A 26,492-nucleotide genomic window follows, 5' to 3' on the forward strand; every position below is an offset into this window, starting at 1 on the left:
AAAAACTAAATTAAAGTATACTAACTAGTTGGTTATTAAGCTGCTGTTGTGGCCCTAACTCTTGTGTTGTCAATAGATCTTAAGTTCAACACCAACCCATGCTTGCTTTCATATACATTGTGCTAAATAGTAAGACCTGACTACTGTATGCCTGTGGGGGTTGGGCACGAGCAAATGGATAACCAGCTTGGATACTAGATATACATCTCTGGAAATAAAAAATTAAAATAAAACCTTTACTTACCTTAATGCTGTCTTTTGCTTTTCTTAGGATGGCATGGTTGGAGAACCAGTTAGTGCTACTGGTGGGCTGGTCAAGTTCTAGGTTCACTGAAACCTTGAGGGTTGAACTTTTACATAACTGATGCATATATAGTGTAACCACAATGTGATTACACTGTGATACAACACTGCTGTGAAGCCTGCGAATACAAGGGGTGTGGAAATTATGTTGGCAATCATAGTATTTTAACATTTTAGAAATCGTGCAACCGAACAGGTTTAAATTTGAAAGAATTCCAATGATCAGTTGGAATCATAATGTTATTAAACACAAGTTAATTGACAAGCAAACTGGGCAGTTTAACCATTAATATAATGCCTCTACTGAAGTATAAGCATTAACACTTATGACCATTACTCATTGCCACCAGTTGACAGTTGTCTATTCCCACAAGCCTGCTTGGAACAATCAGATATGCTCTGGTTCAAACAGCTCTTGTAAAAACAATGAATACTTTTGTATATCACTGGATGATGCAGTGGCATATGGCAATGTTATCTCAAGCAACAGGTTCCCAAGTTACTAACTGTACCCCCCTCCCCGCTCAGCTCGTTGTCGCCGTGTGGGGGCTTAGTGGGCGGCTGCCGGAGTGTGATGCTCCTTGGGACAGTCCTCTGTCCTTTTCTAGCCTTGTGCTCCTGCTGCCGTCTTCTCCAATTCTGCTGGGCATCTTTTCCTTTTCCTTCTGTTTCGTTTTTCTCCCCCCTCTTCTCCTATCTGCTTGCCGTTTTCTGCCGACCTTTTGCTCGTTCTGGTTCTTCCCTTGGACTTCTTCTATTTCGACGCCCGGGTGCTTGAGGAGGCATACTCTTGCACCCGTAGAACTGTAGTACCCGACGTCGAGAGCGAGGGGAACCTTTTATTGTCAATCCCCCTTTCGTCACTGAACCCGGTCTCGACGGACTGTCGGTTTCTTAAGGTGGCGTTTGTGGGGCGTATATGTTCCGAACCTTAATGGAATCTGACCCATATATCAATCAGGTCAACCCATGTGTTGCGTTTCCAAAAGGGTCGCCCATGTTAGAATCGGTGAACGCCCTAGTAATATTGTTGAAAACATCTTAATAACTTATTAAACCAAAGGTCTTTTTATGTCAGAAGAACGGCAGAAACTGGATCTATATATGAAAACTCTTTCAGGACAAAATTTAAAGTAAAACTAAAGATATTTGTAGTTGTATAAAAGTTGCATTTTTCATCGGTCGTAGAGCCGGAAATCCGCAATATTCATCTCAGAACAATGCTTATTTCACGCAGAATCGTTAATAAACGTAAGATTTTTATACGTCTCAAGAAAGATAGAAACATAATTTTCATTTTAAATGCCTTACCATGGGCATATTTGTATTTAAAGCGAAGATACGTGTATTTTTCTAATCGGCGAGCTCCGATCCCGCACAGATCGAGCAACGGAGTAACACTCTCAGAACAATGCTTATTTCACGTAAATTCGTTAATAAACGCAAATGTTTTTATATGTGTTGAGAAAGATAGAAATATAAGCTTCATTTAAATACTTTACCATAGATATATATAAAGTTCTAATGAAGATACATGTGTTTTAATAATCGCCGAGCTCCGACCCCGCACAGACTGATCGACAGAGCAACTCTCTCTCAGAACAATGCTTATTTCACGTAAATTCATTAATAAACACATATGTTTTATATGTCTCAAAGATAGAAATATAAGCTTCATTTTAAATACTTTAACATAGACATATATAAAGCTCAAGTGAAGATACATACGTTTTTATAGTGGCATTCAGTAGCTTGTCGGTCATGGAATGCAGAAGCCTACGCACTTGCCAATATAGTGTGTAATTAACAAAGATACGCTTATAAAGCCTAAAATATTATATGCCTTCAGAAAGACAGAGATATGCTCGTTATTGTGAGTGCACCAAAGGAAATATATCTTGTTGGAGGACAAAGATATATAAATTCTAAAATAAGTTTCGACTCTCGCTCGGGCGAGAGAGAGCGCGATTCTCGCCCCATCTATTGGAGATTCTGTTTACCTAATGACCCAAAGCTACTCAAAGCCTCCTAGCATTACTTAAATAATGAAGAAATATGGTATATTTATTCACTATAATGTTGGTGCTTAATGCAGAACACGAGAAAACATATATTTACTATAAAATAATATACTTCCATTATGAAATAAGTAAATATGTGGCCTCATAGGAAGTCAACGGTCCAGGTGTCAATGTTGTGGAGCGACTTATCCAAGATATATTGTTGTCTGGAAAGTGTTTGTTGGCATATCAACCTTCTGTACACAGTGATCCAGTCGTCGCACTTCTCTCCTTAAATGATCGCAAATTTAGTTTATTATATTAACAAGTAGAATACGTATTTCTAATAATATCTAACATAACTAGCCAGAAAATATTTAAGACTTATTGAAAAATACATGTCTGGAAGTTAAATCGACTTCATAGAACAATAGTGTTGGTCTTGTAGCGAGTAGAGTATCCCAATAATATACTCGCTCCAAATGCATTGTTAATATTCCTGTCAACCTTTGGAGATGAATGAGGTGAGGCGTTGCCTGGGCAACACGGTGAGGTGTTGCCCGAGCATATAAGCAGCGGTGTAGCGAACATTGGCTAGTCTACTTTCAAGTGTGGTCTAGAGCAGACACTTGCGAGATACTGTACCGACGCTCAGTGCGCTCAACTCACACCAAAGTATCACCGGTGTACTTCTGTATATTCGACCAAATATATATATATAGTATCTTAGTGCCTGTGTTTATTGTCACCATACTTTACGTAACAATAGAACCGTTACATTGGTGACCCCGGAGAGTTTCGACGATACCCAGCCACGATGGACTACAACATGGACTCTCACTGGACCTCCACTGCTGCTGCTTGCTGTGGACCGCAGCCACCTGTCATGGAACGTTGCCAACACCCTTGCCATAGCTATGATTTTCATCGCGATCGTCTCTGCATTTTCATCTACTACGGTTTGCTGCTCCACGATCACTACTCACTCATCTGGCAGCTTCATCAGTAACTACATAATGTGTGATCTACAGCCTGCCCTGCCGACTCTCCGTCGCTGCCAGGGCACTGCTTGTTCTACAGGGGCGCCCACGAAAGCTGCTCTTTCGTCAGATTCATCTACACGTTCACTGCATTCTGATACTCTGCCGACTCAATCACTTTGCGCAGTACAGGACTTACAGCTTGCGTTTCCGACTCTTCGTCGCCTCCAGGACAATTCAGCTCTAGCAGTGATTACCTCGTTGTCCTAACTACGTGCCTACATTACCTCCTAATGTCCTGGTGCCCGAGCCCATCCGCCCCGGATCTAAATGCTCCACCAGCGACCCAAGGACGCAACAATTATGCACATTCTTCTCTCCTGCTACACCGAGCTTGTCCACACACTGCCTACATCTTTTGGTACCAGACTACAATTTCCACAGTCAACAATGTAGTACTCGGCGTGTACAGTCCTAATCAACCCAAGACACTACAGCTTCGACACAGAGCAGACAGCAGACTACGACCGCATCGAGCCGCCACGCTCTCGCTCCCCGAGTTTAGACACTCACAAATCTCAATCGAGCCGCCACGCTCTCGCTCCCCGAGTTTAGACACTCACAAATCTCAATCGAGCCGCCACGCTCTCCCACATAGAGCTCCACGACTCCGGCCTCACTCAGCTCTCTGCTCTGCTCCAGGCTTCGTCTCAACGTCTGCGACACTCCTAAATCCAGAGACACATCCGCCGACTACGCAGTTCATTTTTCGACCCCAATTACCAGCCGCACCACAACCTGATCCTGCGACGACGGACGATCCTGTGCGACCTCCCACCCTACGACCCCAGTTAGATGACATCAGCGAAGAGGAGGAAGTTAACTTTGATGGTTATGAAACGCGAGCAGGGCGTACAATTCACCGACCAGCTAAGTTCCTTGATCAAGTATTTTTCCTTTCATCCCCTGGGAGGGGGAGTTCTGTAGCGAGTAGATTATCCCAATAATATACTCGCTCCAAATGCATTGTTAATATTCCTGTCAACCTTTGGAGATGAATGAGGTGAGGCGTTGCCTGGGCAACACGGTGAGGTGTTGCCCGAGCATATAAGCAGCGGTGTAGCGAACATTGGCTAGTCTACTTTCAAGTGTATTAAAAACTTTCATTTTATTCCACATGCATAAGAAATTTTATAAACCATTTGATAAATATATTCCAGAAACTGATTGCACAGTGTTTATCCAAGACAGTGATGAAATACTGGCATAAAAATAATTTACAACTGGTTCTCTTAAATTCTCTTAATCAGAGGTACTCCAAGTTTGTCAAATCTTTAAATTGTCTTTCATCCTGCAGACCATTCAGCATTTACAACATACAAGTGCAGCTAATAACTTCTTGCACAAGACTAAGATTTAAACCTTATTTGAATTACAATTTATTCTTATTACCTACCAAGTCAAGGTCATAATTAAAATTTAGCTTTTGTGACTATAAACCTTAAACTGACCTTGCACCAAAGCACAGTGCAACCTCAATTGTCTCGACGAATTGGTAAACCTTTAAATGTTCAGATAACTGGAAACCTAGATGTAATTCTTTTTTTTTTTTTTAGGTAGTACAGTATATTGGAGATGTGCTCTAAAGTTATGGTGCTTTAATAGAAATGCATCAATGTATGTAGGAAACCAATTAAATAATTGTGTTATTTGGCAAGAACAAGTATCCTACACCTCTGAATTATGCCGAGATTTTATAGATAGCATTGTATGCATTGGCATTGTTGTATTGTATGCAAAAGCATTGTAGGCATTGTATGTACTAGCTATACCTATAAGTTAAACAATCCTTGTAAATATTTATTGTATGTATGTACCTTACCTAAATAAAATTGTATTTTATAAAATTGTATTGTATTGTAGATAATGGAGTTAACCACCTCATTACCAAGACATGCTTCAGTGAGCGGGGATGGAAACCTAAAAATTCCATGTTTGCATAATGGAGGTTCCACTGTACATGAAAATGTGCCTAACTCCATTAAACAGGTCTTGAACAAACATTGTCTACATAATATTGGTATATACAAGATTGTCAATGATCAGGTCTCCATGAATAACAATCACTGAGCTGTACTCTATTCATTATAAATCTAACATGATTATTCGCACCTGGACTTCAAAGACCCAATTACAAAAATATAAAAACTAATAAGCACAAAACCTCAACAATATATAATAAATGTAATCTTTGCTACCCCTCAACTTTACGCTTAACAAAACATTAATTAAACCTTACTTGTGAACCTTTCCAGGTATTCAATAAACAATTAGCTTGCAAGCCGAGAAGCGTTCTCCCCAAGCTATAATGGGTACTCGTGTACACGATTTCTAGAATATTAATGCAAGTAACTAATTCAGCATAACTAATTTTTCAGATTAATAAATAAATAAATCTTTACATAGATAAAACAAATGCCAATTCATACCCATTAAGCCATTTTCTTAACAGGGTAGCATATGCCAATCGTTCATCTATATACTTCAAACAAATCTTAACCTTGCCCATCCACCAGCAAATCTCATCATTTTCTTCCTAAATACCTCTGTACCAACCAAATGAGTAAAAGCTGGATTAAGTTTAACATTGCACACTCCAAAAACCAAGCAACACCTTTTCCTTTCCCTCACACCAATGTACATATTGTATATATAAGACCAAAAACTCTCCACAGGATGTGTATCAAATAGGCATAGTATTATCAGTAATGTGACAAGCTATTTATTTTGCTTTTAGTAAATTAAAAAGGAAAGTTATCTAAGGTTTCTGTAATAAATTAATGAAAATCCTGCTGGTGAAATGCTCAAGAAAAATGTGTTCAATAATTCTTAGCTATACTGTATATAGTACTGCATTGTTAAGAGCTTCAATTAACACAAAGCCAAATCCCATTTATTCTCTCCACAGGTGTGAATAATACCGTCTAAAAGGCAGGGCGTGTTTGCCAAGCCCTGGGATTTGGCATTTTGTTGCTTCACTGCTAACAGTAAATAAATTCCACTTTAAAAAGTGACAAAAACAATAAATTGTGTACAGCATGCTAAAAAAAAATAATACAACTGTATATTCAATATTACAATAATTATTCTTCATATGGCGAGCTGTAAGCCTCCATTGGAGGACATGTACAAACGAGATTGCGGTCACCATATATGTCGTCTATGCGACCCACCGTTGGCCACCATTTACTCTCAGGCCGGATATATGACTGGAAAAAAAAAATCATGTAATAATTTTTATGTAGCATTTTTGAACACAAGTGTATAATACTGTATTATTATTGTAACAAAATTAATTATAATTATGATTACTGTAAACATTTACATACACAATGATGTGAAATTGTGTAAGTATTCTAAATCAACAATTGTTCATGTGATATCTACACAATGTCTCATTCATACACACAATTATTGCGAGGTGTTGTACTAAAGCATTTTAAGGTCATATGTAACATCCTATATCTAAGAACTAGCATGTTTACAAATGTATATTTGTATTTTCCCTCCTCACAAGTTACCCAAACACCACAAAGTTTACTTACAGCAGGGAAGGCTGCCTTTTCTCGTGTGTATGGCCTGTCCCACTTTGACGATATCACAGTAACTAGTGGATGAGGCGACATGTTCAGTGGATTGCATGCTGGATCACTCCTACCTTCCTCAAGGTCTCTAATTTCTTCTCGTATTGCTGTAAAACGACAATACTAATTAATAGCATGATCAACATATGATACTTATGGTAGTGTTATGTCTGTAAAACTATTGAAAAAATTAATGTAAAATAATCCCAAGCTACATGACCAGAAGTTCTTACTGGCAAACCTGAAGTTCACGATACACACTAAAGGAAATTTCTAAATGTATATAAAGACAATATTATGTTTATTATTCACCTATTTCTATCTACTATCGGCATCGTTACACATGATATATTTCTCGGTACAATGCCATTTTTGAAGTCATTAACTAAAATGCAAATCTGCAACAGAAATAAAAACTATTAGTGCCAATTGAAGGATAATTTAGATGCATCCAGTAATGTGAAGTAAAATATGTAGCTAAAATAGTTTTGAAACCTTAACTTTACAGTATACTGTAGCTACTAACTACCACTATTCTTAGATAGTCCAGTACCTCACAGGTATTATTCAGTCCCGATTTTTCTCTATACACACCATACAGAACATAACTACATACAGTATTGTACTTACAAATCATAGCATCACAAAACCTGTCAAGTTCTGCCTTGTCTTCAGATTCTGTTGGCTCCACCATGAGGCTGCCTGCCACTGGCCATGACATGGTAGGTGCATGGAAACCTGTGGAAGTTATCATGCTAATTCAGACTGCAGAAACAGTTTTAAGAATTATATGCATCATTATGAGGTACTGTATACATAAACAGAAAATATTTGAGGGTAGGTAAGCCAGCTAAGAGAAGATACAATGTACTGTAATTATAAACAGCAAACAGAGGGAGAACGCCATGTACATTATAAATAAAACATATTTACCATAATCCTGAAGACGTTTAGCTACATCTGTAGCCTCAATGCCTGCAGTCTTCTTAAATTCACGCATATCTAGGATGAACTCGTGAGCAACCAGCCCCTTGTTGCCACGATACAAAACCTGCAGAGTTAACAGTTATTAATTTATTCACCTTAATACTGTCACATCAACACACTGTGTACGAGTTCTGGCTTTCCCATAGCAGTCTATCATCAACTCAGAGGTTCATATGCCCTTATTATGTACATATACAGTATATAACATAACGGTAAAATACAGAATAAGAATTATATATTACTGCGTTCTTATATGTTCGTTGTTGTGTGGCTTTCATTCCCTGCCTTAATTGTGGCTCGCTATTTGATGACAAACACGAGTGGTTATGGGCCATGCCACCCGCTCCCAGAGAGGGGGCGAGGAGACGAGTGGTGTAGGGAGGGGTTGGTTAGGGAGCTGGGCTAGGCTAGGGGTAGCTTATCCACCAAACATCAGTCAGTTTTGGGCACTCATCTAGTGCAAGTTGAAACTTCACTGGTATTAAGAAACTACTCCAGCAGTTTGGTAAGAATTGTGGGTTTGGTAATATAACTTGTTTTTTCTTTATTTTATTTTATTGTCAGTAACTGAGCTATAATTTGTGTTTGGTTTTGCTTCATTTGTAATCATTACTATTTAAGTGTGCAAGACATATATTGCAGGTATTTAGTTTTTGTTTTACAAAATTAACTTTTGTATTAATTTTGGATTTTTGACCGATTCTGTTTACTTACAATCACAGCAACTTAAAAAAAACAAAAAAAAAATCACGTTTATGTTGTGTTTAGCAGTCGATCAGCTGGGTATAACCGCAATACTTTAATTAATGTAACACTATTGTATATTGTACCATATTTTCTGCTTTACAACCACCTGTATAAGCCAAAGGGGCCTGTTATAACCTAAAGGCTAAGTGGTAGCAAATTAAATATTACTGTAAATAACAAAAATATGAGGAATGCAGTCTTGTAGTCTTTCATTAGATACCAGTTTTCTACTGACCTAACATTATTAATAAAGGACATAAGAAAGCATTTCGTTTCATTACTTCATTAGGGCATTTTGAAGTGCAGCAGGAGTTGTACGTTTGTGAACGGTGACAATGAAAAATATATTCAAGTGTAAAAAAACACAATACCAGTGCCGCTTTGGCACCACGCGAATCGTATTGAAGCTATGAATTGTTATGGTGTTAAAATACATGATTTTGTTATCTAAAAGTCGACACTTTCCGAAGATCTACTGTACTGTACCTTGTAATGTTTTTCAAGACGTTTGGCCATGTAATTTGCATTCAATATGGCAACCTGGGTTGCTTGTCTTAATCCCTTAGGGCCCATCATCTGATAGATAGAAGAAAAAAAAAAAGAGATAGATGCTGTTCATGCAACAGAACTAAATTTCATATATGAATATTCTAATTATTTGTTAATATGCAATTATCTACATTTCACTTTGAAAATGTCTATAATTTTATAATATAATTTTACCCCTCATTTTTCTCTCACCTTAACATATGCCCAAGAGATGGGAAGGATGGCTGCAGAGCCATAAGGTGCAGCAGAAACAACACCAAAACTACGAGCTCGCTTCTGCATCAGTGCCATCGGATCCACAATGGGGTGACTGGGCAGATATGGTTCCAGATGGCGCTTACTAAATAGCAAAAGAAAGTGCTGTATCAGTTTAATCCAAATTTTCAGCAGGATTGAGCCAGCTCAGGTTCAGAACAAAACCTGCAGCATGGTATCAAATTTCAAGGCTAATCCATTCTTGTGGAACAAACTTATATCAGTATTAAGTTTTGAAAACCAGGGGCCAGATTCATGAAGCAGTTACGCAAGTACTTACGAACGTGTACATCTTTCCTCAATCTTTGACAGCTTTGGTTACATTTATTAAACAGTTGACAGATATGGTTCCATATCTGAAGCATGAAACTTCCCCATCAATTGTTGTTATTGTTATAAACAGCCTCCTGGTGCTTCAGAGCTCATTAACCGTTTAATAATTGTAAACAAAGCCGCCAAAGATTGAGAAAAGATGTACAGGTTCGTAAGTGCTTGCGTAACTGTTTCGTGATTCTGGCCTCAGGAATAAACCTTAAACAAGCAAGACTTATCTACTGGCCATGTGAAATAAAATAACTTTCACAAATAATCTTACTACATCATGTAAAGAACATTTGTCTTCAACATCTTAAATTCTTCCATTTCCTACTCTAATTTTTTTAATAATGACAATACATAACAGTTATCATGCATGTTTCCCTATTCACAAGTTTTGAGAAAGAAATGGTAAGATATCTCACACTCCAATAGGGCCCATGCCAGGACCACCACCACCATGAGGAATGCAGAAAGTCTTGTGCAAGTTCAGATGGGAGACATCGGAACCAATATCCCCAGGACGACACAACCCAACTTGAGCGTTCATGTTAGCACCATCAAGATACACCTGTCAGGAGACTTTCGGTCAACTCATGGTGTTAAATTTGAAGTTTAGTGCAAGAGAAATGAATGCTTCAGAACAGCTATATACACATAGGCGAGCCTTCTAGATTACACTATTTGGCACCAAAGCTCGTGTAGATTATTGATAACATATTTAGGTTCGGATTTTTTTTAAGTTGCTCTTTATAAGATAGGACAATTATGTATAATATAAAAGGCAACAGATACAGGAATAAGCACAGGTACCAAAACAGAACAGAAACTAATAGAATAAAGCATTAGATTAAATACACATACCTGACCACCGGCTTCGTGAACCAATTCACACACGTTCTTTACATTGTCCTCAAACACACCATTTGTGGAAGGATATGTGATCATCAGACATGCTAGATTTTCTCGATGTTTCTTGAGCTGAAAAAATGTAATCCTGGACTATATAACTAAACATGACATTTTAAAAAGTTTCTATTTAGCAAAATTTCCACTAATGTTAGTCAAATTATAAATTTAAACTAAACGACAATTTATTCTTAAAGCACTACACTCTATACCTTTTTTCATGGTCCAACTCTTCTAGTTGTGACCACTGAAAACCGACCACCAGATTTTCAATCGTATTACAATATTGTCTTTCTTCACAGGAAAGACTATTATTGTAATAAGATGGCTCTACCAACCAGCCCAACCACTTGGGCTGGATGGTAGAGCTGGATCTCGCTTCATGCAGGACCAGCGTTCAAGCCCCGACCGTCCAAGTGGTTGGGCACCATGCCTTCTTTCCTGTCCCATCCCACATCCTTATCCTGATCCCTTTCAAGGACTATATAGTAGTAATGGCTTGGCACTTTATCCTGATAGTTTCCCCCCACCCCCACCTTTCCCACAGGTTGGCCCATCGATATTAATTTTATAAAATTATAAAAGTATATTGCAGGCCCATCCAAGTCAGAACCCCAAAAGGAATCAATTGGAACTTATGTTAATTGACCATTAAACCACAGTACGCTAACTGAGAAAGAACCAGATCATCAGGCCTACAAACAAGGCACCTGGCAGTTGTTGAGGAATGCCAGAAAGCAGATTCCCCAGAAAACGAAGAATTTGAAGGCCAATGCAAGTCAGCCAAGCACGGCCTGTAGGCAAAGTGATTCAAGTGGAATCAAACTTGTATAAGAGGAAGCTCAACCCCCTTAGAATAGACGTACAGTAACTGATAAGGTAGAGCCTTATCCTTATCCTATAAGGTAGAGCCTTAGGGTCCTCTGCAAACCAGAGGATATGGTTGGAATGAAGTATAAAATAAGATACACAATGTGGGTAGCATAAACACAATCACATTTAAAATAAAATACAGCAATTGCCTCCCTATAAAAACAAAAATTCCAGGGAAAACCAACTCCACTTAGTTGACCAACTGTAGAGGGCCCAATAGAGACCAAGTGAAAGGAATTCTGTCATGCTGGCCCACGAGTACAAGAATACGCAGGCTGGGACTGTGGGTGACTTGAGTGTCACGTGATGGTGGTCGTGTGCATCACACTTATGGTGGTTTCCCTGCAGCAACAATCACTTGCCCATTTACTTAGTGATTACATTCACTGAAACAGTCACTGTTTTGTTTTGCCTATGCTTTCTGGCAAGTTTTTTCCTGGGCTTGGGTTTATCTACGATTCCAAGGCTTCCCTGTGCCTCGAAGAGCAAACCAGATTCTGGTCAATATTTATACTATATTACAGTATTTCCTGAAAAAATAATGTTAATAATAACCCTACAAAACACACACATGCAAAGAAAACAAAAAGAATCTGCAGAAAATTACTATACACCATACAACAATTATCTGGATTTCACAGTGAACGTTATTTAAAGAATCAATTGAATAAAATTTTTGGATTAAACAATACAATAGCAGAATCAGTTCATTATTTAGATGAAATAGACAATATTAATTATAAGAAGGTAGAAATATTGGACGTTGCGTTGTTCAGTATTTATAAAAGAAAAAAAATATGAACCTTGTCAGAAAGATGCTTGTAGTCAATGGATCCTTCCTTGTCTACATTGACTGCTTCAACTTTCATTCCTGCCATTTGAGCTGAAGCAGGATTTGTACCATGGGCAGAGGTGGGAATCAGACAGACATTTCGATGGCCTTCTCCTCGAGCATCTAGGTACGACATGATGGCTCGCAGACCAGCATACTCTCCTTGAGCACCACTATATGGGAAAAAATGTTTATCGGTTTTATTGTAAAGCTGAAGATTGGTAAGAATGTGCACTATACATTTCTTTACAAATAGCCAATGACAGCTAAATATAATTAAACAGCAGAAACTTTGAAGACAATGAGAAAATGTATGGAGATATACAAGGCGATTATCATCAATGCTCCCATCTCCCATTATAGATAAAGAATGGTCCAAGAAGTGCCTACTAGCATTTAACTCTTGAAAGTACAGAGACATAAGCCAAGTGATGGCAACAGGAAGCCAAAGAGAATGTACCAAACAGGAGAGGAAACGCTCCTAGAATTTAACAGAGAAGACGACCTGATGATGATACAGCACTGAACCTGGCTCCCAAGAAAAAAGTTCTCTACTGCATTGGTGCAGAAAGTCTAACTGCCCCAAACTACACTAGATCCTAATGAAAGGTTAATATAACCATGACTTAAAAAGCAACCATGTGGGATAAATTCAAACTAGATCTGCTAAAACAGTTGCAAAGGTCACTGAGGAGGATATGAGGTATTCAAGTCTTGAGTCTTGAGATCGAGTCTTCACTCACTCTCACAGTGAGAGGGAGTGTGTGCGAGAGTTTGAAAGAGTGAGTGAAACATGCACAGCTGTGCATGCGTGTTCATGTGTGTGTGTGTGTGTGTGTCACAGAGGTATGGTCATGTTATGTGAATACTGTAGATGGATTTTAAAGTAAAGATGATTTGGGTGAATTGGAGGGTGACATATGATGGCTAAGATATGGCAAAAATTAGTACGTGATAACGTGCAGATCGTGTATGAACAATACAATAGATGTGGTAGGGAAGAAGGCTAAACAAAAGAACCGGGCGCAAGTCCTTAACTGTAGCCTCTGTTTAACTCAACAGTAAAATGGGTACGTGGTTGTAAAAACGATTCTTCTTGGGGGTCATATTCCAGGGACCTGCCCGAAATGCTACGCTTACTAGTGGCTGTACAAGAATGTAACAACTCTTGTATATATCTCGAAAAAAAATGTCTCTCAAAAAGAAGCTTTAGATAGAGATAAAGAAACATGGATATACTATATAAAGAAGGAGGGGGGGGGGATTGCTTGAGTGAAGTGATTGTTCTCCAAAATACTTATTAAATATGGAAGGAATATCAATGGATGAGTGGGGCAAATAATAAAATAACAGCACATCAATGATTAACATAGCTTAGAAATGTTGTGGACTCCCTCAGTTAGCCTTTTACTTTCCCACTCAAATATTAGTGCAAATCTTCCTAACATATTTGAGATATAGATACATATTGATAAAGAGATACAGATTACTGTATATACATGTATAGATTATATATATATATGCTCTGTATATATGTAAAAACAAACATTTTCACACACACACCTATTAGGTTGGAATGAAATCTTGTCATAGCCAGTAATTTCACACAGGTCATGCTCTAGCTCTTCAAACATGAGACGATAGCCGAGAGCTTGTTCTGGTGGCACAAATGGGTGAATCTCTGTGAAGTGCGGGAAGCTGCAGGGCATCATCTCCGTTGTACTATTTAACTTCATTGTGCAAGAACCCTTTAAAAGTGTAAACTAATATTAACCTTCACTTTCTAAAAAGATATCGACCATCATATGCATCAACTTTCACTTTCTAAAAAGATATCGACCTTCATATGCAATGTAAATATTAATCAGCAAATGCTTGCATTTTAAAGTTAATAGCAAGACTGGAAAAAGTCCACAGAAAAAGTTCTATCTTACCAGAGGAATCATTGAATGCACAAGAGAGACATCTTTGTTCTCCAAGCTCTTCATGTACCGAACCAACTGAGACTCAGAATGGTGGATGTTGAATATTGGATGCGTGAGGAATTCTGAAGTCCTAGCGAAAGCTGTGTTTGATATGTGCTCCTTGGGAAGGGCCATATCACCAAGATTCTTCGCAACCTGCAATTATGGTTTTAAAAAAAAGGAACCTGCAACATGGAAACAATAAAACGAAAATGAAATTACGACGTATGTGCCATGTGTTATCGGTCTTCATCTGGAGATCAGGCAATTAAGCCCTTAAGTGATACACTGTGCAGGTATATGGATTTTTTTTACCAATTTATAATACATTATTAACCTTTAATATTTACTGTATTTAAATATAAACCTTAACACCAACCTTAAGTAAAAAATAAATCTAACATGCAACCGACAGAGTTTAAGTCTTAAGTGTGAGATGGCAAGACCTGCCATTCAGTGACAAGGCACGGGATAAAACATTGATTTTGATTTACCATCTGGCCATTACACTCAATAAAAGAAACATGACTAACTCCTGAGCCGAATATTACTCCTAAAGAGAGCGTAAGGAAGGTGTCCTTACACCTTACAAGGTGTAAGGACACCTTGTTAAAGCATGAAAACAAGCTTGAGAAAGATCAGAGGTTTTCAAACTATATTAGTACCAGAAATGAGAGGGCTAAGGCTATGAGGAAAGGTTGAGGAAACTCGCCCTCACGACCTTAGAAGAAAAAGAGGGTTTATAATTACTACATACAAGTTCCTGAGGGGAATGGACAAAGTACACAAAGAAAGCCTATTTAAATTAAAAGGAGGAAGCACAAGGGGGCCATCAGTGGAAGCTGGATATGCAATTGAGTCTTAGAGCTGTAAGGAAGTTCTCATTTCCAGTACGAGTAGTAGTTGGAAAATGGAATGCATTGAAAGAAGTGGTCGTTTAAACCAATTCCATCCACAACTTTAAGAAAATGATGAAAACATTTATGTTGATAGGTACAGTAATTTGTACCTTATGTAAAGGGCAAGGAGGCGGGACATAAGGAGCCAAATCTCACTACCCTGTAGTCACCGGTTCATAGGCACGTAACTAAGCACAATAGTGGTACTGCAGGCCCTATTTTCTAGTACTAGACCAGGGCTGCAGGTACATAAAAACACAGCTACAGCAAGTACTGAAGACACTAAAAATATGAAGCAAAACTGCTACGAGGGATAATGAATTTGTAAAACTCGTCTCAAATTAAATGTCAACATGCAAAATTGAGAATAATTCATAAACCAGCTTGCTAAACAGTTTGCAAATATACAAGTCAAAAGTTAAGTAAAATGTTAATCGGGTAGATCTTAAAATCCCCTTTGAGCTATGTATTAATAATATTCAGTCTACTAGCTATTCTATGGTCACAGAAAAATATGCTCACACTGTTGAGAAGATGCACCATGTGGGAACAAGAGTTTTATTATGATAACTTCACGCAGATGCAGCAAAGAACCACAGCCTACCAGGTTATTTAGTGCCAGGTTAATAACCTACCAGGTTATTTCGGTTGGCATGTGACCTGTTAGCCTCGTGTCTAATGTATGTAGGTAACCTAGTAACCATCTCTACTATTGTCACTAAGCACAAGGGTGGCTCTTGTTCCTCGTATTCAAAAACGCTCTACAGCTCTTACGCAAAGATTATCCATATACTGTAGTTGGTTCCCTCCTGGTGTTTGGCTCTATGACATCTCAAAATAAAGAGGATAGGTGAAGAAAGCTTTAATTGCATTACTTAATGAACACATTTGTTTCTTATTCTTTGTTAAAGAAATTGTGCACAAGCTTAAAGCACAACACTGTACTGTACCTTCTCTGCAGTTGTATGCTTGCAGTTGAACACCCAAAACAGGTCATCAAGATCTTCTTTCTCCACTGTCTCATCCAAGGCAATGCCAACCTGAAAGGATTAATATTAGCAAAACAGTTTCAATAAATATGAAACTAGCTACAGTAGGTGAATAACTCGATATTATATTTTCAACTATTGTACGTATTGTGCACTAGACAGCAGCCTCAAGGTTCCCTTCCAAGAGAGGGATAGTTGCTCCTCATCCAGGAAAGCTAAAATTGTGTACAAAATATTTACAGTACCTTCTGAAATCATGTGTTTTAAATATTTTAAGTTTGCAAGTTTTTGCAATACAGTACAGTACAATTCACGATATATTAACTTTTGAAAGTGTATGAAGTATATAGGAGAATTTTCAGTAATGCTTGGCCTTGATATGGTACAGTACATAATAATATCGAAGGGGCGTGGGAAAATGAGTAGCATATACCTTCATCTTCAAGATTCACCAGGAGTCCAGGGATATAAAGCCCAATATTCAAGCACGTGACAATCACAAGATATACTATACCTGATATACAGATTTTATAACAACCTTGCTTCCCTTGATAACCCTTCGTTTTAAAAAAAGTGGGCACAAAGAAACAGGCCTAACGAACACAGTGCACATTTGTTATTAATGGAATTAACTTTAACATTCAGGAATTAAATACTGAACATACCGTTTCATCTCTGAAGTAACGGAGATTGATCTCTTTCTGCTGAGCTCTCATTCTAACTTCACTTATAGCCAAAGTTGCATTAACCTGAAGAATAAAAAGGTATTATAATAAACATGGCCTATGGGCAATTTTCCCCACCTAACACCATCAAAGTTATAATTTCCAGTGTAGTTATCACACTTCACCATTCGGGTAAAGGCTTTAATTACCAACTTTCATCAAAGATAAATAACAAATTTTTTTTTATAATTGGTAGACTATTATTATAATATCCTATTACTATTTTTTTTTTACTCTAATGCAAGGCTATAATGTCAATACAGTATGCACGGTGTCCCACATGCAAGGTCTTTTATTTTTTTTCAAATTTGAAAGAATTTGTCAGCCTGATTTGTGAAGTCCATGTAATTTCCCTTGCAACGAAATTTGCAAGCACTGCAAAATAATTTTTGATTCCTACTTTCCCCGTAAATGTTTGCAATCACTAGCAAATTTGGCGAGCAAGATGGTCTATCCATCTGGAGGCCAGATTAAGACCATACTGAAAACCTCAATAGTGATTCAAGAGGTGCACCACACCAAAACCTTGCCAAACCCTGAATCACGGATAACGAGGACAGTTTAGAAGTGGAGAACCAACTAGTTCAGAATAAAGTGATGGTTCAGAGAAGCTTGCCAAAGAATGGCAAAATAAGAAGAACACCCTCCACAAGGATGAAGAATAACCAAACCCCCAAAAGACCGAAAGACACCACTCAAAACGTCCAGGCAAACTGGGTAGCTGGGTCCAGAAAGGTGCACCACTATGCTGGCACTGAGACATACCACAAAATGGTTGATGGGACCAACCGCAGTAACCTTAACATCCTAGGACCTTCCCCAAGCCGCTGGAGGAAGGACCAGATAAGCAGCCTACATTTGCATTGGAGTTTGGAGCCTCAATAGAGGATACAGTGTGTCAACAAGGAAAGCTCAGAACCCCAGGAAGTTGGATCCTTAAGCCCATCTCAAGACAAGAGAATGAGTTCAGTGATAAAGTTCCCCTAGTATTCTTTACATTCCCAGAGGAGGTAGCCAACAATGCTGCCTCTGCCAGCCCCAATGTGTTGGCGCACACACTTTCACAGCATAAAAACACTATAGGAGTCCAAATACACAGATGGAGATTGTGACAGAACAGGCCAAAACCAGCCAAGGTGGAAGTGGTAGATAAAGCCGGTTAATACTCAGCATAAGCTTCTAAGATGAGGTCATATAACTCTTGTTTAATCAGCAAGGAATTGGCATCAGCACCACCTACAAAGAGGCTGCAAAATCCTATATCACAGCTCAGTCCCACTAGGCAGCCAAAGTACAACACGCATTTGTCCAGAGCCAACAAACAGCACACACACCCCTATGGGCAAAAAGTCAAAAACACTCGCTAGGTCACACTAGGTAGACAACAGGAATGACCAAGGTCTAAAAATACCAAAGCACATACTATCTGCAAACGGCAGAATCAGGTACACATCAGATGGGGAAGCCATGACCCAGTGAATAACACTAACGAGACGATGAAACAACAGAAACAATGGATACCTGCCACCCCCACTATCAAGCAGACAGGCAGGCATGCCAAGCATAGGGAAAATATCTCTGAAGCAATACACTAAATCTCAACATAGACCACATGGCAAGGGCAGCCACAGATTATGAAAATTCACTTATGCAACCAAAGTTCCCCTTTGACTAAAGTGCAAAACCACAACACATCCTAGAAGATGACCAAGGACAATAGGCAGGTTTAAAAAAAATGCACAGTACAGTCAAAAGACTTTCTCTCCCATCCACATGGCCCACAAGGAGCAACAAGTTTTGTGGACTGTCTGGTAGTGATGATTCAAGAGGAAACAACTCAAAGGAGGAAGGCCATAACCCTGCAGAGCAAGCACCTCTGGTGGGGTATAGGAGAGCAAGCTGCTGTTGCTGGACCCTGCAGAGGCAGCAGGTGTTGAGCCGATGGCAACAGGCATAAGCGTGAGAGGGCCAGGTAGTCGAGATTTCAAGTAAATGTTATTTAGTTTCAAAATTAATGACCAAAATACATTATATTTTAAAGGTAAAGGTAAATTAAGGCAATAAACTCTCAGGCAAAATATATAGATTTAAAATACAAATTAAATCATTTTAAATTCTGTCAAATAGATGCATAATGAACGAAGAGTATATTACTTTTATTGTGTCGAAGAAGAATTCACTTTCAACAATATGTCCTGAATCTTGAAGCCCCCTTGCCAAAATGATAGCAGCATTGTGTATGCGATTTGCAATGCGCTTCAGCCCATCAGGTCCATGATAAACTCCATACATTGCTGACATGTTTGCAAGCAATGCTTGTGCAGTACAGATGTTACTGGTTGCCTTATCGCGTCGGATATGTTGCTCTCTCGTCTGCAAGGCCAGGCGATATGCTTCCTTGCCATTAGCATCTCTGCAAAATACTCATTTCTCTGTATACAGTAACCTTATTTGATTACACAATACATACAATGTAATGAAAAGAGTACAACAACAGTACTGTACAATCAAAAGTTCAAGATAATGACTTGTAGCCACAAGAACTATTTGGATAAGAATTCTTTTTCAAGTACTGTACTTGTGAAGTAAAATATGTAGTGCATTATTTACATCAAATTAGATTGTTTAAACAAAATCCATGTTCAGAGGTTCATAGAAATACTGTTAAAATAATAAAATTGAAAGACCATTAGCCTCTAAACTCATCTGAAAGGACCTTGGTTCATTATTTCCCAATTTTAGATTTAGTGCCCTTGAAAGGCCCAAAATATAGGTCTGCAATGAACATGAGTAAAGGTACGATGAACATGAGTAAAGGTACAGGCATTAGAGTTTTTGAAACAGTGAATTACAATATGTGGAGTAAGGTACTTATAAGAAATTAGAAGAATAATCCATATAGTATGGTATTATAAACTGAAATGTACCAAACAGAAAATCAAATACCGTAAACATTAATGGTTCTAATTCCTTTTGCCTTAATCACTTGACTGTGAATGTCAACCTGTGTTGCACAACACAAAATTGTCCTTCAATTCTGAAGTATATTTGTCAACTGTCAAACAAGGAACAAACATTCTCTATATTCTGTAAGGGGTAGACACTAATCTTACAACCTGGACAATATTAAAATAAATGTCCTGGTATGAGTGGCTACCTGGCAGCAATGTCCCAAAACACTGCTCCTCACATAATGCCACCTGCCTGGTTGATGGGGTTCTGGGAGTTCTTCTACTCCAAGCCTGGCCCGAGGCCAGGCCTGGGGCCGGGCTTGGGGCTTGCCCTTTCCCAGCCATATATGGTATTCCATGATAACATGTGTGGTCTAATGTAAACACTCAACCAGAGGGTTAAGGAAACACTACATAATTTTTACATCTTAAATGCAATTCGTAGAAATGCAAAAACAGCACTGCAATGAAAAGGGATGAATCCCCTACCTTGTGACTCCAATCATCCTGCCAGGCATCAGTCGTACAAGAGGGTTCTTGCAAGCAAAGAAGCCGGCGTGTGGACCACCATACCCTAGAGGAACACCAAGCCTCTGTGATGTCCCCACTGCAATGTCCACACCTAATTCCCCAGGAGGACGGAGAATTGCCAAGGCCAATAGGTCCGTAGCACAAACCACCATTGTCTGAAGTTAAATGAATTTTAGATCAATTTCAGGATACAATGCTGAATACAATGAACTTTGTCTAATAATACAGCCCATCCTCCTGTCTAGGTAGTACTTATAACAACAATGAGAACCATCGTACATATTGTCGGAAAAGGCAGTTAGAAAGTAGAACTCGGTACTACTGAATTCGGACAAACCGAAAAGGTTTATGCATTGATGTTGCAAACTTGACCTTACCTTCCTAGCCCTAATACACGGTATTACAGTACAGTATATATATGTGCACTATACTTGGTCTAGGAACATTTAAGTTAGGTTTTTAGCTTTTTTTTAGGGATGGAGGGAATTCTATAAAGTGAATAGTACCAAATTCTACTATCTAATTGTCCATTATGTCTATGTATGTACGATGGTCAACATAGTTGCAAAAAATACCATCTAAACAGGAGGATGGGTTGAATAAAATAGCTACTAAAGAGTCCATATCAAAAAGCATTACAACTTATAGAAGAAATATGATACTCAAACATATTTACCTCTGCAAAAGACTAATTTATAAATGTACAGCACTATACTTTTGTAATTTTTCCTCATTAATATTTAAGTGGTCAAGTGCAAGCTAGTTCCTTAACCCCTTCTTGTACATCATATACTCTAGAGTGTCTTGAGCAAAGACGAACATGAACCACTAAATTATTTACTGGCCTCACCAAGCCAATAATGTCAAGGTGAGACCCATGCCACCCTCCCTCCTTCACTACAAACTTTGCATTCAACTAAAATATTTCACTCCAACAACCCACATTTTTCAAGCAATTTCTATAATGCCTTTCTTTCAAAGATACACTTTCCACTTTGACAAGTTATTCCAGTCTTTCTGCCCCACTGTGTAGTAACAATATGGGCACCATCACGGACAATCATTCTCTGGCACGTCTCCCACGGGAGCCTCTCATTCTCTGCCATGTCTCCCACGGGAGCCTCTCATTCTCTGCCATGTCTCCCACGGGAGCCTCTCATTCTCTGCCATGTCTCCCACGGGAGCCTCTCATTCTCTGCCATGTCTCCCACGGGAGCCTCTCATTCTCTGCCATGTCTCGCACGGGAGCCTCTCATTCTCTGTCATGTCTCCCACGGGAGCCTCTCATTCTCTGCCATGTCTCCCACGGGAGCCTCTCATTCTCTGCCATGTCTCCCACGGGAGCCTCTCATTCTCTACCATGTCTCCCATGGGTGTGTCTCATTCCTTGTAAACCTTGTAATTAATAGCACCGGGTTAACTTTCTCCCAGTGGTGGTCCCTGTCTTCAGCTCTACTCCCACCACAGCAATCTCTCTGTGCTACACTTTCTCATCCAACACCGACTTTTTTTACACATTCTTTGTTACACTTCCTTTATCTTACATTTGGCTTTACCTTGCTTCTACTTTTGCCTTCCTTATCACCCTTACTTATCAGTGCAAGTAGCCAAGCATTTGATTCACCAACAGCCAAACCACTATCAAATTCTTGACCAAATGCTTCTTCAAAGTACTGCATTAATATTTAGACCACATTCTGAAAGGGAAGCTCAAAAGAAACCCAAATATTAAAGGTAAACTGTTGAAAGTGATCAAACACTACAGAATAATTAATATAAAAATATTTTATGTACTGTATAACTATCTTACAAAAAACAATGCTTCAACATACCTTTAGTAATGTTGATTAGCCACTTGTTGAAACATTCTACCGATTAAATATTAACATATATAGTTCAAATTGAAAACTGACTTATCTATAATAAATTCCTACAAGCTGACAAGACAATAAATAAAAATTCAACAAGAGAACTTACTCCATTTGTCTGAGCACTTTCGATAACTTGTGAGAAGTCTTTAATTATTCCTTCTGTGTCAGGATACTGGATAAGCACGGCACACGCATCACGATTTGAAAAGTCGATATCAAATACATCACCAATCAGAACTTCCAAACCAAGAGGAATGGCCCGGGTCTGAACAACAGCAAGCGTTTGTGGATGTAGTTTGTCTGACAAATACACTTTTCTGCGCTTATTCTGCCTAATGAAAAAGAAAAGATTTTTATAGAACAAAAAATGTATTCAATCCTAAACTTGCTTTCTACAGAAATTATTACAAATGTACTGTATTACCGATTTTTTTTGTTGTATCTTCAATACCTATAAGCTAAAGCCATGGCTTCTGCAGCAGCAGTTCCCTCGTCCAATAAAGATGCATTAGCCACAGGGAGACCTGTCAAGTCTGTCACCAGTGTCTGGTAGTTGAGAAGAGACTCGAGGCGTCCTTGAGCCACCTCGGGCTGATAAGGTGTGTATTGGGTGGTCCTGAAATAATTTGGTATCAAGGACAAATACATTAACTCCATTGTTTGAGAGAAAAAAGCAACTGATTGAAGTATTTAATTAAATTTCAACAACTATAAGAGTGAAGGTAATTAAAGTATAAACATTTTTGGGAAGATGATTAGAGATAATTACAGCATAGTGTTGCAATCTTGTGTAAAATACTTTTAATAATACTTTACATTCAGTGTTAACTTTAATCTAGCCCTAGTGAGAAAAGTTTAAATAATATAACTTGCACTTAGTTTGCATACCATCCAGGGTTCTCAAAGATGTTCCTTAGAATAGCATGAGGCACTCTGCAGTTGTGGTAACCCATTCCAATGTAGGAACGCCATATTTCATTCTTCTCCGAAATCTCCCTAATCCTAGCAATGATGGAATGCTCTCCTACAGGCTGGTTCACATTCAGGTCCCTCCCAAGGCGAATGTTTTCGGGTACTGCTGTATCAGTCAGGGAATCAAGCGACTGAAAGCAAAAGTCAAAAGATAGAAATTTGATAAATATCTGTATAGTAGTAGTAAAAATACCACTGTATAAAACTTAATCAGTGTGTGCACCAAGTGACATGTTTTGCAACATAACAATGCTTTCAGTTATTAACATAGGGCATATAGGCTTATAATAATCCAGATTTTTAGGACCAGTCTGCCAAAATATACATCAAATGCAGTACTATATATCCAATAGCTGTGTGCTCATCTATGTGCACTTTATCTCTGGATCTGTGTCATCATATCTCACAAAGCTCCATATCTCTCACTACCCAGTGACAGAGATGGAGCTGCTTTCTCAAACAGCGAGGCTTACAACACCACAGTATTCCTCTACATGCATCCAGATAACCACCCAATCACACAATAGTCGTCAAAGGTTACTCGCCTTCCTGATATGCCTTTTACACCTTGGCAACACCCAGTATTCATTATGGATAAGTAGGAAAACTGATCTGCCCTTAACAGCATGAAAGATGCTGTGTTCAAACCCGTTAGGTGCCGATAGAACACGGCCTCCATGTAAAAAACCTGTGGTAAGTGAAAGTTTTTTGGGGTAGCATAGAAAATGTGATTGGTGTGATACTTTTGAATCTTAGAATAATTGTAAATAGATGATCTAAATAGTAAATTGGAAATAGACTAGAATGATATAATAGGTGGTGATTGTGTCCCAAGAATAAATTACAATACCAAAGCTGTAGAATGAAAGATTCCTGCAGTGAAAGCGTTATGTATTGCTAATACCTGCACATAAGTACAGTATACATAAAATACATGGTGCAGGGTAACAGTCAAAATCATACAAAAGAGTGATCAAGTACTTATTGAGAGAAGTATTCCTAAATATTTGTGTGATTTGAGAGCAGCACGAGCAATATCTGGAAGTTTGTCTTATCACATGTTGGTATTATTTAACAGATAAGATTAAGTGGTGAAAGGGTGATAATACCTCACAAGAATCCAAAAGATAGGCCTAATATACTAAAATTTGTAGTGATAAAACTGGTAGCTGAATACAGAAGATGGTGTTGAAAGTGACCTTGAAGAGACAGTGAACAATTTAACCTTAAAATAGTTTCATGTGGGACATGCTAATGTTTGGTTTAACACATCAATAAAATGTAATGTAGAGTTGCACAAACTGGTAAAGGACTGAGAGGAACTGTTAGGTGGGATGAGGAAGGCAAGAGCTGTTGATAGGACCACAGGAATCAAGTGAACTTAATAGATATCTAGTGAATGACAGGGAAGGGGAAGGGGCAAGAAACGGAATATGATGAGAGTAAAAGGTTAATGAAGCAATGAAGCAAAGAGAAAATTTTGGGTTTAAAAAAAAAAAAAAAAAAAAAAGATAGCCATACCTCATACTACATGTATAATTACCATTTCCAACAAAACTCCATTTGCCTGCACCTCTCTATCCTCTTTACTCCCCCCCCCCCCCCCCCAAAAAAAAGGGGGGAGGGAAGCAGGGAGCACGAGGCTGGGGGAAGAAGGCCGGGGAGGAGTTCAAAATAATTATCAGATTCGAGTGAGAGGTAAACAGCCCGCCTTTCAGAACTCGTCTTATTGTAGGTGGCGCTGATGTGCACGTAACTATCGCTGGCAGTCTTAAACGTGTGGTTAGGCTGCCAAGTGGAGTTGGTCCCAGACAGCAGGTGTCCAGGTGTGTTGGGTACTTGAGCGGGGAGGTTATCTTGAGATGATTTCGGGGCTTTAGTGTCCCCGTGGCCCGGTCCTCGACCAGGCCTCCACCCCCAGGAAGCAGCCCGTGACAGCTGACTAACACCCAGGTACCTATTTTACTGCTAGGTAACAGGGGCATAGGGTGAAAGAAACTCTGCCCATTGTTTCTCGCCGGCGCCTGGGATCGAACCCAGGACCACAGGATCACAAGTCCAGCATGCTGTCCGCTCGGCCGACCGACTCCCTCCAGGGTGGTGGTGGTGTCTGTCTAGACACTGCTTCTGAGCACATATTGTTGTTCTTGATGTCGATTTCTTACACTTGAGTATGAAGATATGTTGTTGAATAGGAGGTAAAGGAATAGGCAGGATCTCCTTGCCTAAGCAAGGGATTTCCGTAACGTGCCAAAATTGTAACCTTTTGTTAAATTGTCTGAATGTCTATTGCAAATTGTCTATATACCTAGTGATACAAGTAATTGTGTGTACATCTGGTAACATCCCTGGAAACACAAACCGAAACTGTCTCTATTTTCCGCTTGTTACAACTTGTAATAAAGTTGTTACATCTTGGCTTAACGTGTTTATGACGTATTAGAACGTTGTTACAACTTGCTATATTGGTTGTTATAACTGGTTAGGAGATGTTAAAACTTGGTCGAACGTTGCACCAACGTTGTAGTTTCGCTGTGTGTTTGGCGGGATACTACATGTGTAAAGGAAGAAATATACAAGTTTATCACTCAGAATGTTCGGTAAAATGTTTATTGTTTGTGATGTGTCAATGTATGTATGAACACGTTGTACTGAACGGGGGAGAATAGCTTGAGCTACCTCATCCCTTTGTGTTACCTCAAAAACTTATTTCAATTAGGGTTTTGTTTTTATTATGATTTTGTTTATTATGATAATATAAGGACTATAAATCTGACACTCGCTTATAACTATAAACTAATTAATTGTAGTCCTGGGACATTATGACTTCACTGTCAATAACAGCCCATCCTCCAAATAGACAGTACATTTTAATACTAAATGTAATAAGTACAATCCTGACTACTGTATCAGCATAGTTCATAAATACACTTAATCGCTAGCATCATACCAAAATATTATGAATATTAGAGTTTACCTGAAAAGCTGCATTGAAAACCACGACCTAACCTAACCTTGGGAGTGTAGGAGGACAAGCATGTATAAATAGCATTTATTGCTTCTTAATTACAATTAGTACTTAACCTATAGCTATATTGATATTACACTTTCATAAAACTAATAAAACAAAACTAGTCTTTCAATAAATTATAAAGTCAGGATATTTTCAAATTTTGTATAAAATCTATCTTGTTTA

General features: G+C 38.6%; 1 protein-coding gene across 1 annotated transcript in view; it reads right to left on the reverse strand.

Annotated features, from left to right (window-relative positions):
* Positions 1–4,436: 4,436 nt before the first annotated feature.
* The window catches only part of LOC123771017 (glycine dehydrogenase (decarboxylating), mitochondrial), a 31,178-nt gene continuing 9,122 nt past the window's right edge, over positions 4,437–26,492 (reverse strand). Inside the window, exons 2-19 of the mRNA XM_045763229.2 lie at positions 23,213–23,427; positions 22,776–22,940; positions 22,431–22,656; positions 20,412–20,608; positions 19,126–19,384; positions 16,912–16,995; positions 16,208–16,297; positions 14,329–14,514; positions 13,958–14,142; positions 12,366–12,567; positions 10,645–10,761; positions 10,206–10,351; positions 9,403–9,550; positions 9,148–9,237; positions 7,861–7,978; positions 7,558–7,665; positions 6,889–7,034; positions 4,437–6,552 (exon numbers count right to left, since the gene is read on the reverse strand). Coding sequence (XP_045619185.2) covers positions 6,427–6,552; positions 6,889–7,034; positions 7,558–7,665; positions 7,861–7,978; positions 9,148–9,237; positions 9,403–9,550; positions 10,206–10,351; positions 10,645–10,761; positions 12,366–12,567; positions 13,958–14,142; positions 14,329–14,514; positions 16,208–16,297; positions 16,912–16,995; positions 19,126–19,384; positions 20,412–20,608; positions 22,431–22,656; positions 22,776–22,940; positions 23,213–23,427 — 2,808 coding nt within the window. The 3' untranslated portion in view covers positions 4,437–6,426. The remainder of the gene's footprint in view (positions 6,553–6,888; positions 7,035–7,557; positions 7,666–7,860; positions 7,979–9,147; positions 9,238–9,402; positions 9,551–10,205; positions 10,352–10,644; positions 10,762–12,365; positions 12,568–13,957; positions 14,143–14,328; positions 14,515–16,207; positions 16,298–16,911; positions 16,996–19,125; positions 19,385–20,411; positions 20,609–22,430; positions 22,657–22,775; positions 22,941–23,212; positions 23,428–26,492) is intronic.

The sequence above is a fragment of the Procambarus clarkii genome, chromosome 65, assembly GCF_040958095.1.
Source record: "Procambarus clarkii isolate CNS0578487 chromosome 65, FALCON_Pclarkii_2.0, whole genome shotgun sequence".
Classification (NCBI taxonomy): domain Eukaryota; kingdom Metazoa; phylum Arthropoda; class Malacostraca; order Decapoda; family Cambaridae; genus Procambarus; species Procambarus clarkii.